The sequence below is a fragment of the Eucyclogobius newberryi genome, unplaced genomic scaffold (assembly GCF_026437365.1).
Source record: "Eucyclogobius newberryi isolate DKJ021-1_F unplaced genomic scaffold, fEucNew1.0.hap1 SCAF_18, whole genome shotgun sequence".
In the NCBI taxonomy this organism is placed as follows: Eukaryota; Metazoa; Chordata; class Actinopteri; order Gobiiformes; family Gobiidae; genus Eucyclogobius; species Eucyclogobius newberryi.
In genome coordinates, this window is record NW_027315812.1 from 31131140 (window position 1) to 31146499 (window position 15360).

The following is a 15360-nucleotide window of genomic DNA, read 5'->3' on the forward strand; positions in this document are numbered from 1 at the left end:
TGTGAATAACTGGAGCCAGTGATCCAGGACCGGAGTCATGTGTTGGTGACGCCTTGTACCTGTGAGCAGCCGGGCCGCTGCATTCTGCACTAACTACAAGCGTTAAAGAGCGGTAAAATCGAGACCATAATAAAGAAAGTTGCAGTAATCTAAGCATGATGTAATCAATGGCTTTGGCGCATTGTATTATGTTTTACTTCAGCCAGTAGCCTCAGCTGAAAAAAGCTTTTTTTGACCACTGTATGGACTTGTTTGTCCAGGTTAAGAGATGAATCCATCAGCGCACCTAGATTTCTCACAAATGGGAGGTTAAAAGAAGACAGAGGACCACGGACACTATCCACCCCTACAAATACATCTGAAGCACCAAAAACAACTATTTCAGTTTTCTTCTCATTTAAATGTAGAAGATTAAGAGTCATCCAGTATGTAATGTCTCTGTGCCAGTGAATCAGGGCCTCAAATGATGAAGTATTTGACTGTAAGGGAATGTAAATGCGCACGTCATCAGCAAAGCAATGGAACAAGATATTATATGAGTGATCCTAAAGGCAAGAAACAAATGCAGATGAGAACTGGCCCTAACATGGAACCCTGAGGTACAACGCAGTTCAAAGGGGCAGTTTTAGACTGAAGGTTTGTTCTTACAAATATGATCTGAACCAGTTAAGTGCACGGCCTTTAACACCAACAGACAGTTATGAACGAGACAACAGGACACATCTAAAAGCAGAAGGGCGGCAGGATTTCCAGAATCAAGTGTTAAAAGATCATTAAAAACATGTGAAAGTGCAATTTCTGTGCTATGTCATTGCTTAAAGCTTTTTTCAGAAATGTCATTAAAGGCAAGGTGCGACTGCAGTTGGTGATAGACAACCTTTTCCCAAACTGTAGAAAGGAAGGGAAGTTTAGATGTTGGCCTATAGTTTGTAAGAACATTAGGATCCAAACACAAAAAAACAAACAAAAAAGCCAGAGGAAAGTCATGCATTAATCAAAGTTAAAGCAATTGGACTAACTGCCTCAAAGACAAAGGCGTTTAGAAGGTAGGGATTCTGTGGGACAGTGCAAGGGTCCAAGCGTCTTAAAGGTTGAATGGACGATTTTTTTGGCCCAAATCTGAGTCTTATTTCCTCGTGGCGTGGACTGCCGATTAGTCCTGCCACGTATCAATCATAAAACGCACCTACCGCTCACCTGCAGCCGAATGCGGCTCGTCCCCACGTTTCCGCGTGTCTAAGCGCATTGATCTATCATAATATAGTTCCCTCAGTGTACAGGACAAAATGAAGACGGAGAAAGACAGTTCGAGCTGACTCAGAAGAAGACGGAAATCTACGGGAGACGAGAGATGCGATCCATCGTGCTAATAAACAAACGCACGTGTGTGTTGTATCAGTCCTGCGTTCTCAAATCGCCGACAAATCATCCATCGCACCTTTAACTCTTAATCTTTGCGAGTTCACTGAGGACTCGTCGCTCAAACTGTTCCAAGGCTTCATGACACTCAGGAAGAGCAGCAGGGTCAGAAAATCAAGAAACATTGAGAAAAAAGCTTGGCCCGAAACATTAGCAATAGAAATACGTATTTCCAAACAAGAGTGAAATAACACTCAAGCATTTAACATTTATTTGTATTTGTCGGTGTAATCCCTCATTCGTCCAGGCGTGTTCCATAGTAGAAAAAGCTGACTCAAACTGAGTCCAGATGACTACAACTGAAGCTTTTTCTACTATTATTTGTATTGTTTTCATCTTGATTGAACTGTTTTAGTCTTTCTGATTATCCTCGTTAGCCCTCACTGTTCCCTCAGTCCACTTCATGCTGCACAATAAGCTCTACTCAGTCAGAAGTACCCTTGTCTAAAAGTTTGCGTGTGTCTACTTCTCACACACACACACACACACACAGCATTGCCATGGAGTCTAGCACCAAGGGGAGTGGCTGCTGCTTCTCTCAAAAGGGATGCAAACTGTGATCACAGTCACTGTTCCCTCACAAACCACATGCTGCAGCTAGTAAAGATTCATCAAAGTAAAGAGTAAAGCTTCATCAAAAAGACAGCTGAAGACTGTAGATTGTTTGCTGTACTCTTCCCGAAGCCCGTCCTTCCATTATTTAGGTATTAAAGATATGATGGTTTCTCTCCAACCAGGAGAGGTCTGACTTTGTTTAAGTGCCCAGTGAAACGTTGTTAAAAGCAGAGGAGCATGTGTTTCTTTTAAAACGTTAAAACAACTGAAACACAGAGGCTCAGAGAAAACATCAGTGAGAGTTCTGACCTCTGAGGACATACGTCGTCCACTATCTGTCTGGTTCTGCTTGAATTTGCAATAGTCGTCGTTTTGTACATTTTATGGATCTAAATTTGCTTATGCACACCTAAAAATTCCTCAAGGCACACTAGTGTTCCCTTCGACTAAATATTGGGTAAACTTTATCCATATGCCTCTCCTCTGTTCAATTATTGAATAGCAGAATAAGCACATGAACATAATTCCGTATTATAGTCCTGCAGCATACAGCAGCAACAGAAACCGTAGTTCTCCGTCTCTGTACTCCCAAATTGTCTCCAGAGGTCCAGTCTGCTCTGGTCCCTGGCCTCAGTCCCTCTGAGGCTCCAAGCTGGTTAAGTACAGTCTTATCTTTGGCTCTTGCTGACCTCGGGAATCCTTTGACAGGAATCTCAGCAGCATAATCTCATTCATCGCATTAACGTGGACTAAGCACTTAAGAACTGCCGTGAAACCAACTGGACCACGGACCACATATTAGTGACCAGCCCGACTCCAGACCGGCCCGGCCAGTCGAACCAGAGACCAGACAGACCACAGACAAGAGGCCAGCCAGACCACAGACAAGAGGCCAGCCAGACCACAGACAAGAGGCCAGCCAGACCACAGACAAGAAACCAGCCAGACCACAGACCACAGACCAGCCAGACCACAGACAAGAGGCAAGCCAGACCACAGACAAGAGACCAGCCAGACCACAGACAAGAGACCAGCCAGACCACAGACAAGAGACCAGCCAGACCACAGACCAGCCAGCCCACAGACAAGAGGCAAGCCAGACCACAGACAAGAGACCAGCCAGACCACAGACCACAAACCAACCAGACCACAGACAAGAGACCAGCCAGACCACAGACAAGAGGCCAGCCAGACCACAGACAAGAGGCCAGCCAGACTACAGACAAGAGACCAGCCAGACCACAGACAAGAGACCAGCCAGACCACAGACAAGAGACCAGCCAGACCACAGACAAGAGACCAGCCAGACCACAGACAAGAGACCAGCCAGACCACAGACAAGAGGCCAGCCAGACCACAGACCAGCCAGACCACAGACAAGAGACCAGCCAGACCACAGACAAGAGACCAGCCAGACTACAGACAAGAGGCCAGCCAGACCACAGACCAGCCAGACCACAGACAAGAGACCAGCCAGACCACAGACCAGCCAGACCACAGACAAGAGACCAGCCAGACCACAGACAAGAGGCCAGCCAGACCACAGACAAGAGGCCAGCCAGACCACAGACAAGAGACCAGCCAGACCACAGACAAGAAACCAGCCAGACCACAGACAAGAGACCAGCCAGACCACAGACCAGCCAGACTACAGACAAGAGACCAGCCAGACCACAGACCACAGACCAGCCAGACCACAGACAAGAGACCAGCCAGACCACAGACAAGAGACCAGCCAGACCACAGACCAGACAGACCACAGACAAGAAGCCAGCCAGACCACAGACAAGAGACCAGCCAGACCACAGACAAGAGGCCAGCCAGACCACAGACAAGAGGCCAGCCAAACCACAGACAAGAGACCAGCCAGACCACAGACAAGAGACCAGCCAGACCACAGACAAGAGGCAAGCCAGACCACAGACAAGAGACCAGCCAGACCACAGACAAGAGACCAGCCAGACCACAGACAAGAGACCAGCCAGACCACAGACCAGCCAGCCCACAGACAAGAGGCAAGCCAGACCACAGACAAGAGACCAGCCAGACCACAGACCACAAACCAACCAGACCACAGACAAGAGACCAGCCAGACCACAGACAAGAGGCCAGCCAGACCACAGACAAGAGGCCAGCCAGACTACAGACAAGAGACCAGCCAGACCACAGACAAGAGACCAGCCAGACCACAGACAAGAGACCAGCCAGACCACAGACAAGAGACCAGCCAGACCACAGACAAGAGACCAGCCAGACCACAGACAAGAGGCCAGCCAGACCACAGACCAGCCAGACCACAGACAAGAGACCAGCCAGACCACAGACAAGAGACCAGCCAGACTACAGACAAGAGGCCAGCCAGACCACAGACAAGAGACCAGCCAGACCACAGACAAGAGACCAGCCAGACTACAGACAAGAGGCCAGCCAGACCACAGACCAGCCAGACCACAGACAAGAGACCAGCCAGACCACAGACCAGCCAGACCACAGACAAGAGACCAGCCAGACCACAGACAAGAGGCCAGCCAGACCACAGACAAGAGACCAGCCAGACCACAGACAAGAGGCCAGCCAGACCACAGACAAGAAACCAGCCAGACCACAGACAAGAGACCAGCCAGACCACAGACCAGCCAGACTACAGACAAGAGACCAGCCAGACCACAGACCACAGACCAGCCAGACCACAGACAAGAGACCAGCTAGACCACAGACAAGAGACCAGCCAGACCACAGACCACAGACCAGCCAGACCACAGACAAGAGACCAGCCAGACCACAGACCACAGACCAGCCAGACCACAGACAAGAGACCAGCCAGACCACAGACAAGAGACCAGCCAGACCACAGACCAGCCAGACTACAGACAAGAGACCAGCCAGACCACAGACCACAGACCAGCCAGACCACAGACAAGAAACCAGCCAGACCACAGACAAGAGACCAGCCAGACCACTTATCAGTCCTTTAGTGATGACCAGTATGTAAGATAAAGATTGATTGTAGTAAATGTGCGACCATAATCCTAAACTAGTATTTTTTGTGTCAGTGGAGTGTAAAATGTAAATAGGGTCTAACAAGGTCAAAATCCCGGTTCAAACCCCCACAGACAGGTCAGCTGTAATCCCCTGGTCATCGTGAGAGTGGGTCAGCTAGGTGGGCAGGGTGTTCATGGGGCTATAGGAGATCAGGTGTGCTAAGCTTCAACACGTTTTTCTTTTCGAACAGCGATGTTACACCGGTTTCGAGGTGGCGTTGTAGTGTGAGCACCTGTCCCACTGGGCTGCGGAAGATTCTTTTAAATAGCCAGCTATTTTTGTGTGTGTGAAAGCTGGTATATAATGAGCTTTGACAATGTTGGTTTCTGTTCAAAAACAGGCGCAGAGGCACAAGATCTTTCTGAAGTTTCTTTATTGATGTTACAGCACAGGTTTACAACAGCAGAGTCTGGATAAGAGCGGAATACAGCTTTGTATTCTGACTTCTGAGTCACTATTTCTAGCTGGCAAATTGCTACTTGTGTGCGTGTACATGTGTGCATGTACATGTGTGCATGTACATGTGTGCATGTACATGTGTGTGTGTACATGTGTGTGTGTGCGCATGCGTGTACATGTGTGCGTGTACATGTGTGCGTGTACATGTTTGCGTTACATGTGTGCGTGTACATGTGTGCGTGTGTGCGTGTACATGTGTGTGTGTGCGCATGCGTGTACATGTGTGCGTGTGTGTGCGCATGCGTGTACATGTGTGTGTGTGCGCATGCGTGTACATTTGTGCGTGTACATGTGTGCGTGTACATGTTTGCGTTACATGTGTGCGTGTACATGTGTGCGTGTACATGTGTGTGTGTGCGCATGCGTGTACATGTGTGCGTGTGTGTGCGCATGCGTGTACATGTGTGCGTGTGTGTGCGCATGCATGTACATGTGTGCGTGTACATGTGTGTGTGTGTGCGCATGCGTGTACATGTGTGCGTGTACATGTGTGCGTGTACATGTGTGCGTTACATGTGTGCGTGTACATGTGTGCGTTACATGTGTGCGTGTACATGTGTGCGTGTGTGCGTGTACATGTGTGCGTGTACATGTGTGCGTGTGTGTGCGCATGCGTGTACATGTGTGCGTGTGTGCGCATGCGTGTACATGTGTGCGTGTACGTGTGTGCGTGTACGTGTGTGCGTGTACATGTGTGCGTGTACATGTGTGCGTGTACATGTGTGCGTGTGTGCGTGTACATGTGTGCGTTACATGTGTGCGTGTACATGTGTGCGTGTACATGTGTGCGTGTGCATGTGTGTGCGCACGCATGTACACGTGTGCGCATGCGCGTGTCTTCTGAAAGCAGCTGTCAGTTTCGGACCAGATAACAAAAAGTGGAACTCATTGAGCTACTGTTACTCCTCTCACAGAGCTTACACAGAAATAAGAGTAAGGTCAGAAATTGTTGTACTTTTAGTTTAGCTGTAATAAAAATGCCCAAAACTAAGAGCAGGAATGAGAAGACCAGTACTGACTCGTAACGTAGCAGACTCTACTGTGCCTGGACCCTGCTGCAGTGGAGCCCACCGTGTCAAAGCCACTTGCTGCACTGCCCAAAGATGACGAGGCTTCACCCGAGGCTGTGGTGGTTTACAGTTCACATGCTTTCATTTTCAACCCATTCGAGTTGCGGATGACTGGAGCTTGTCCCCGTGACTTTGTGCCGTAGGCGGGGTTCACCCTGGACAGGGGCCAGCTCGTCACAGGGTTAACACAGAGACAGAGACACACAGACAAACATTCACTCTCATATTCATTCACTGGGGCCAATTAACAGTTCCACATTTACCCAACACATGTGTGTGTGGACGGTGGGAGGAGCCGGAGAGAACCCACGGTAACACGGGGAGGACATGCAGACCCACCCAGAGAGATCATGTGATGTTGGTCTGACCCGGGAATCGAACCCATGATCTCCCATGAAAGAGGCGTTTCATCTCAATGGGACTCTCCTGGTTAAATAAAGGTTGGAAAAAAAAATCACAAAACTGTTTAAAAAGTCACTGAGATCTCTCACAGTCCGTGTCATGTTCAAGGAGCAGCCACAGTCAGTGCTGCAGGGATCACTCCTTTACCCACACGTAAACCTTTAAACTATTCACCTTAGACTGCCCCGCCCACTTGTACTTCTTTATAGTGTCAATCTGCCATAGTAATTTATCAAGCTTAAATCAGACAGATGTTGCATTATAGACTAACAGCTGTTACAAAAATACACTAGATTGTCATAATTTGTTAAACGTATGAACTTTTGGTATGAAAGTTAAGCTTTAATGTATGTCAGAAAAGTATTTTGTCTGGCGTCAATTATATTGTCAATTATATCGTTATTGCACATTTTATATATGTGATAAAACATGTTTCCATATCGCCCTGTAGTATTATCTACCTGTCTTTGAAACTTTTAGTCCAGGATGATAACAGGTATTTGTTTCGTCCACTACCTGGATCACATAAAAAGGGCTCATACTGAGTGGAGCTCATGTGGAGTGTTCAATTGTCAGCAGTGGTCAGTGTCCATCAGAGGTGCTTTACATTTGGTTTAGTTCTGAGTTAGTCCTGCTGGGTTACACCTGCTCACACGCTGACCTGTGTGTTTCCTGTGTGTTTCCTGTGTGTTTCCTGTGTGTTTCCTGTGTGCTCAGATCACCGTGACAGAGACAGCACTGTTCCTGATCCAGTACACATCCAAAGAGTTTGACCGCTCCGACAAGACTGTGGCCATCGGGGACTGTTGTTACCTCAATCCTCTGGTCAGACGCACCGTGCGCTTCCTGGGTGAGAGTACACACTCACACACACATGTGCACACTCACACACACACACACGCACACACTCACACACACTCACACACACACACACACACACTAGCTCACACACATGTGCACACACTCACGCGCACTCACACACGCACACTCACACGTGCACACACTCACACACCCTCACTCACACACACGTACACACACACACACATGTGCACACACTCACGTGCACACACTCACACACGCACACTCACACACACGCACACTCACACGTGCACACACTCACATACACACACACACACACGTGGACACATACACACGCACACTCACATGTGCACACACTCACACACACACACACACACACACACACACACACTAGGGCTGGGTATTGTCTATAATCTTGCGATGCAATTTGAATCATGATAGGTCCACCGTACGTATCCTGACACCTAAAAGGATATGCTTTAAAACTGGCTTTGAAAGTTTACTAAATTGATGTTTTGATCATAGATTAACAAAATGCATTGGAATTTCACAATGTTCTTACTATTAATTACTACAATTGTCCCATAAATAATTGACCATTTCATCTCAGCTGATTCAGCTTTAATACAGCAGTTAAAGGTTAATAATTGTTGAACTTGGCAACTTATTACGTCACCATATCTATATTTTGTGTGTTTAAAGTAAACAATTCAGCCCATGTCGAGCTGGTTTGCTTCCTGGTTTCAGAACACAGTTGTACTGATCCTTTGTTGGACGTTAGAAGTCGGACAATGATTTATGGACACAAAAAACATCAGAGAAGATTCAGAACATCAGAGCCATGTCACAGATGGAGAAAACGTCAGTTATCGAGGAGATTCAGAAGAGAGTTTTTGTCTCTCAAAGGGGAGAGAATTTTCTAAATCCGATTCATCGAAATAGTGTGAATGAATGTCCTTAAACTAATGCGTAAAGTGAAGCATTGGCCAATTTTAAACACATTGAACAGAACAACAAACAAACAAGGAAACAAGTAGCACAAGACATCCAACAAGTCTAATTCAACAGGAAACTGGTCTATTTCACATACTACTGCATGTATATCCTGAGCGTGTGCTATGTGTACTGCACGAAAGGCTGTATTTATTGCCTATTTTATAAAGTGCTATATTGACTTCATATAAATTGTGCTCACAGGTTTTGTTGATCTTCGTCACTCCTTTAAGGGATTGTTGGTTTTAAATAATAACATTATTAAGCACTGCCCATTGTGTGGAACCCCCTGATAATAGCCAGTCCTGTTTACAGTTTCACCTGAAACTAATTTTCTTTGGCCAAATAAATCTCATAGTTAGCGGACTGTTAGCTTCACAATGGCCAGGGCTAATCCTGCCCCATGGCTTTAAAATGCTGCTGGAAACTGCTGGTAGATTGAACCTTTTTGAACAAAAATGGCCTCCGTAACTCTTCTTTCAAACCATCTCTTCTCCTGCTCATAATTTTCTCCTCACTTTCTTCGATAGAGTGGTTAGTGGCTTTAAGATGAAGATGCACGGCGTTCTGTGGTCCTGAACTCGAGTGTCTTCTGTGCTGATAAAGCCTCTTGTGTAGTGGCTGTTTAGTCTCACTATGTGGCACTCTTTACAACTTTCTTCATTATATTAGATAGAAAACACTGCATTACTCTTCATTTTTGTGTCAGCATATTTTCCTTAGGGTGAACCAGTTTTTCAGACAGTCCCGAGACATAAGGGATAGGAGACACCATTTCGTCTTCATTCTGTTTCTTTTTTGTCCGTTTTGTACTGTTTTTTTGACTCTTTTAACTTTGTTAAGAGCCCAAGCGGTGTACCCACAGGCTGAAAGAGCATTCCAATGTCCTGATCACCCCCAGCTTGTGCTGTAGTGGGTGGTTAGAGCCAAAGAGCAGATACTGATCCGTGTGTGCAGGTTTCATATATTCTATCTGGAGCTTCCAGTGGAACAATCAAGAAAGGCCAAGCGGTTCTCCTTAGCGTCTTCTCTTGCATACCCGTCCACAGCATTGATGTGTTCTGAGAAGGCTTCAAGCTCTTGTTTCTTGATTGTCACAAATGTATCATCCAGTGGAAGAGTGCATGAAAAGGAGGTCATTGGCAGCGGTGAGGATGAGATTGCACGAAAACACCACCTTACAGTAAAGGGCCAAGTTGACACCTGAACTCTACTGCAAACTACTAGATATCTGTCTGAACACCACATACTTTCAATTTCGGGGACACCCCTACAGACAGATTCACGGCCCATCTCTCCCATCAGGGCCACTTGTACATGGAGTAGTTTGAGAAGAAGACATTGACCTCAGATGCCGTGATTATAATGGGGAAAATTGACATTATTTAATGCTATTCTTTGGTTTGAAAGATAGAGCCTGAATTGTGTGTGCGTTTGTGTGTGTTTATTCCCCCTTCCCCTCTGGGTCAGGACAGTCTGCTCTGCCCCATGACTCATACGGCTGATGTGTGTATTATTATATTACTAAATATAGTCTGCAGTGGCTCCAAGCTCATCACATGGAACAAAGAAACTCACCAAGAGATTCACAACAGATTCCACCCACATACAGGGTCAGAGGAGCAGAGGACAGGGTCAGAGGAGCAGAGGGCAAGGTCAGAGGAGCAGAGGACAGGGTCAGAAGAGCAGAGGGCAGGGTCAGAGGAGCTGAGGAGCAGAGGGCAGGGTCAGAAGAGCAGAGGACAGGGTCTGAGGAGCAGAGGGCAAGGTCAGAGGAGCAAAGGGCAGGGTCAGAGGAGCAGAGGGCAAGGTCAGAGGAGCAGAGGGCAAGGTCAGAAGAGCAGAGGGCAGGGTCAGAGGAGCTGAGGAGCAGAGGGCAGGGTCAGAAGAGCAGAGGACAGGGTCTGAGGAGCAGAGGGCAAGGTCAGAGGAGCAGAGAAGCCAATGTGGGTAGTGTAGCCCAATTTGTAGAATATCAATTTATAGAATAACTTAATTTTAAAATAATATTACTAGAATACTTTTTAGTAGAACTTTAATATTACTATACTTAACAATTTGAACATAATACATTAAAATCTTATTTATGATTTATCAGTTAATGGGCAGAGAGCAAAATTTGAAAAATGCTCTGCAGCGGGCAGTTCCCTGAGGGGGAGGGGGAGCGTGCGTGCGGGGGCGGGCCCTACATCGCTGATTGACAGTTGCCAGAAGTAAACGTGAAACACTGCCAGATTTAAATGGAGAAGGCATTTGCATTGGGAATATCTCTTTTCCCTCTTTTCCAGACCCTAAGGGTCAACACAGAGCCCAGTGACCCTGAGCGAGTGTGGGCGGAGCCTGGACAGGTCACTAGACAGTGGCAGCTAAAGCGTAACTAGCATTAATGGCTAATTCTGTCAATGTTTATGTATTCAAACAAACTAAAGAAAAGATCGCTGCATTCAGATGGATATGTGAAACAATTAATACATTAAATGTGCCATTAATGAATTGAATGTTTAATTAATTAATTAATTAAATGTGCCTATAGATAATTTAAATCAATGTTTAAAGAATAATTTTAATTTAATTTAATTTAAACATTTAATTCATGACTCTTGTGGCTCTGTCTGCACTGTCACCTTCTGTCATTTATGCTTTTAATGCAGTCTGCATTCTGTTATGGGCCCATCATGTTCTGCCTGCTGTCGACTTCTAATAATGACACACTAGCCCTAGACTGTGTACAACCTGAGCCCGCAAGGGCCCACAAGCCCAGTGTAACAGGGGCCCAGTGTAACACAGTGTAACAGGGGCCCAGTGTAACACAGTGTAACAGGGGCCCAGTGTAACAGGGGCCCTGTGCAACTGGGGCCCTGTGCTATGTGTTGTGTGAGTTATTTGGCACACTCACAAAGTAACGTTTGGCTCAGTAATTTCAGTTGTATCTAAACAAATATGTACAATGAGCATGAGTATTTGAACACCCTGTGATTTTGCAAGTTCTCCTATTTAGAATTTATGGAGGAGTCTGAAATGTTCATCGTAGGTGCATTTCCACTGTGAGAGACAGAATCTCCCCCCCAAAAAAATCCAGAAATGATAATCTAATTTCTTTGTATGTTATTGCTGCAGATGAGTATTTGAACCTCTGATAAAATCAAGAGTACATTTCTGTCAGATGGAGGACCTTGGTGTTTTTGCGATATACTTTGTTGCAATATCAATTATAGTGTTAGCCAGTATTGCAATATAGATACACTTTTGCAATATATTTTACTGAGTATTATCCACTTCTGGTCAGAAGGAGCAGTTCATTTCTCACAGTTAATCCTCTCTCACCATTCTGTCTCCATAATGTGATTCCGCTGTGTGACATCTTCAGTGCAGATGATGTGACTCTGCTCCTCATTCTGTGCTTTCCATTGGACGAGGCTGATTGTGGTAATGATGGCCCCAAACGGCAAAAACATCTGTTCAGTAGAAGTATACGCTCACTCCACACAGCCATTACAGACGTCACATTCAGAGGCAGAAAGAGACATTTTTTTCTGCTAGATAATAGCCAGAGTGTTGTTAAGATAAGAGAATGTGGAGATTGCCTCTTATTTTACAGAACTAATCAACCAAAGCGTTGTAAAAAGCTGAAAGACACCAATCTAAGATAAGTGCCACTCAAGGACACATTATTATCCAAAATGGACTTTTTTGAGCTTTTAACATTGTTCTAACATTATTCCCTCATCAAAAACATACCTGCAGTAGCATTTAGCTTCATTCACACTAGTTTGATCAATCCTGGTTAGAAAGTCCTCTTGCTCCGAGTGTCAAAAACATAATCCCCTCGATAACTGACGTTTTCTTGATCTGAGACATGGCTCGGAGAATCTTCTCTGCTGTTTTTAAATTCATAAATCATCATTTGCCCCCCTCTAATCAAGATCAGTACCACTGCATGCTAAGACCAGGGAGTAAACCGGCGAGCCTGACATGTTGATATTAAACTGTGTGTAATTCCCTCTGCAGCCAGTAGAGGGCCAAAACACAGGTTAAACAGCAGAGATCCATTTGGTTTGTTGTTTGTTTTTTGGGGGTTTCTAAAACATGACATAATAAACTAAAGGTAAAGAGATTGTTTAAAGGCTAATAACAATACAAACAGTGTATATTATCTCCCCTTTAAGAAAAAATTTAATTCTGCATCCACATTTTTACATATTTCCAATGCACTGCAAGAAGAAATATCTTTATATTTTGTCATTGTCCCCCATTCTTTCTTTTAAACAAATGGGGAGAGAGCATGTCGGATTGTTTTTTTGTTTACTGTAAAGCCCTTTGTGTTACATTTTTGTATGAAAAGTCCTTTATAAATAGTTTGATGTGATTGGTTCCACAATATCCATAATATTTAATATACTAGTTGGGTGTACACATTTAGGTAATGAGGCTATTTTCTTGTGCTGGGCCAATCGAGTCGAGGCGTGAACACATGTGTGGAGCTCAGAGAGTGACGCATGTGTGGAGCTGTGCCCCATGTGTGGAGCTGTGCCCCTCTGTGTGTCACGGGACCACCACATTTACGCTGTCATGCGGTGTTGTCCGTGTCAGAGGCTGGAGCTGCTGCACGAGGCTCAAGGCTGGAGCTGTGTCTCCTCTTGTTCTGTGGTTCATTGGTGATAAAGATTTGCCGGTACCTTTTTTGAGGGATAATCTTGATCTCACTGTATTTCTTATATTGCAGCCTATGTTATTGTACCATAGGCTGTTATTGGCTTTAAATACTGAGATGGAGTTGCCTTCTTACTAAGTTATTTCTTATTTGTTGATACTCAAAACAAATCTGAATGAACCAGCCCAGTGTTGTGTTAATGTTTCTGCAGAAGAACATTAGCCTGTTTCAGACCACCAGATGGCACAATAGAGTGTACAGACAGTGTCAATACTGTGTCAACACTATTGGAAATGTGTAACACCTCGATGCGTCATCTACCCATCACTACTATTTACTGGCAGAACATTTACTGAAGCGTTTACGAAGCCATTCTGTCTTACAAATGGATAAAAAACACATTTGGATCATCATCTGGTTTTATCATCTGCTATTTATGTTTTAAGGAAAACTGTGCTATTTTCAGCCTCTGCTCTTGTAAAGTTTAATATGGAGTATTGGCAAGTCCTTAAAGCACACTTATGCGAAAAGGACTATTTTGAACATTTAACTACATTATAATGTGATCAAACACAGCTGTTTTTAGCTTAATTAATGCTCGCTCATTAACCCTTTTTACAAGCTCATCTTCTTTGCTCTTTTTCTGAGCCTCACAAAACCAATCACTTTACAATTTCCCATATTTGTGATGTGAGATGTGCCATTTTTGTCATAAACAGTCATTACAACGGCACACTTACATCAGCAGGTCAGGGCAAGCTAGCTTTTATAATTGACTCTTATTCATGGGTTTCAGCTTCCTATTTTTACAGGAGATATTTTAATAAACTTTCATAAGATTATAAATTGTATCTAGTTTTGATACTAGTTATGACAAGCCTGGTGTAGATTATACATGTTAAAAAATTGCATACATTTTAACAAGCAGGTAATAAACAATTCTTAAATCTAATCTGAGGTTGGAAAATAATGAACCACAATGATAGTGGACCAAAAGTTTGACAAGGACATTTTGGTTCTATTTCATTAAGAACCATAAATCTTGCATTCATTACTGAACTTAAGAAACTGGAGCTAAAAATTAAACATGAGTTGTGTTAATCAATGGCAAATTTAACAAACATATGTAAACCATAACCATTTGCACTGTCAACAAACATCATAATGACATTTTTTATTTTGCTGACTCATTAAAATGAATGGGAGAGAACATTTATATCAGGCTGTGTGCAGCTTTTCTAAACACGTGTCCTTGAAGGGTCTATAGTAATTATTGTGACAGTTCTAAGTGCATACACCAGATGCCCTTCCAGTCCAGACACCAGGGATACAACAGTTCTATGTTTGCCTTTGGTGATTTTTGAATTTCCTACTGTGACTGTTTCCAGACTCTTTGACACTGCTAAACCATCCATTGATTCCATCCTTGTATAACGATGCCTGGTGTTGCTGATTGCCCATGAAGTGCCATGTCGGGGAAATGAAAACAGATTGCACGCACAGGTTGTTTTTGGGCAGTGATGTACGACGTATCGATCGGAGGTTTGAGCTGACAACAGAGCGGGCCAGTGATTTACACTGAGGCGCGTGTGGATGGTGCTACACATTGATCCGCTGTGGTGACTGTTCGTTATTCTAACAGAGCGCGTGCATGTGTCAGAGGGGTTCGACTGAATACATTTGTCAGATTATGTAGTAAATGACCACCAGAAGGATCAGTTCAGTGCCCCAAGCACTTCCACCGGAGTTTGTGTTCACACACGTGTCCTGGTCCCGGTTTAGTCCTGATGAAGAGTTTTTGTCTTTAAAAAAAAGTGCTATATAAATACACTGTAGTACTGTAGTAGTAATGTTAGTTTTACTTATCTACTGTCTCTTGCATTCATTCAATCACAGATGTTTCTATTGCTCAAAATATTTGAAAAAACATGCATTCTTACCGTAGCCTTT

At 44.6% G+C, this 15360-nt stretch overlaps 1 protein-coding gene across 2 annotated transcripts in view; it reads left to right on the forward strand.

The window, feature by feature from the left end:
* Window positions 1-15360, forward strand: part of plppr5b (phospholipid phosphatase related 5b) — a 52337-nt gene that overhangs the window by 10630 nt on the left and 26347 nt on the right. For both annotated transcript variants that reach the window (XM_072451221.1, XM_072451223.1), the window contains exon 2: window positions 7665-7797. In XM_072451221.1, coding sequence (XP_072307322.1) covers window positions 7665-7797 — 133 coding nt within the window. The remainder of the gene's footprint in view (window positions 1-7664; window positions 7798-15360) is intronic.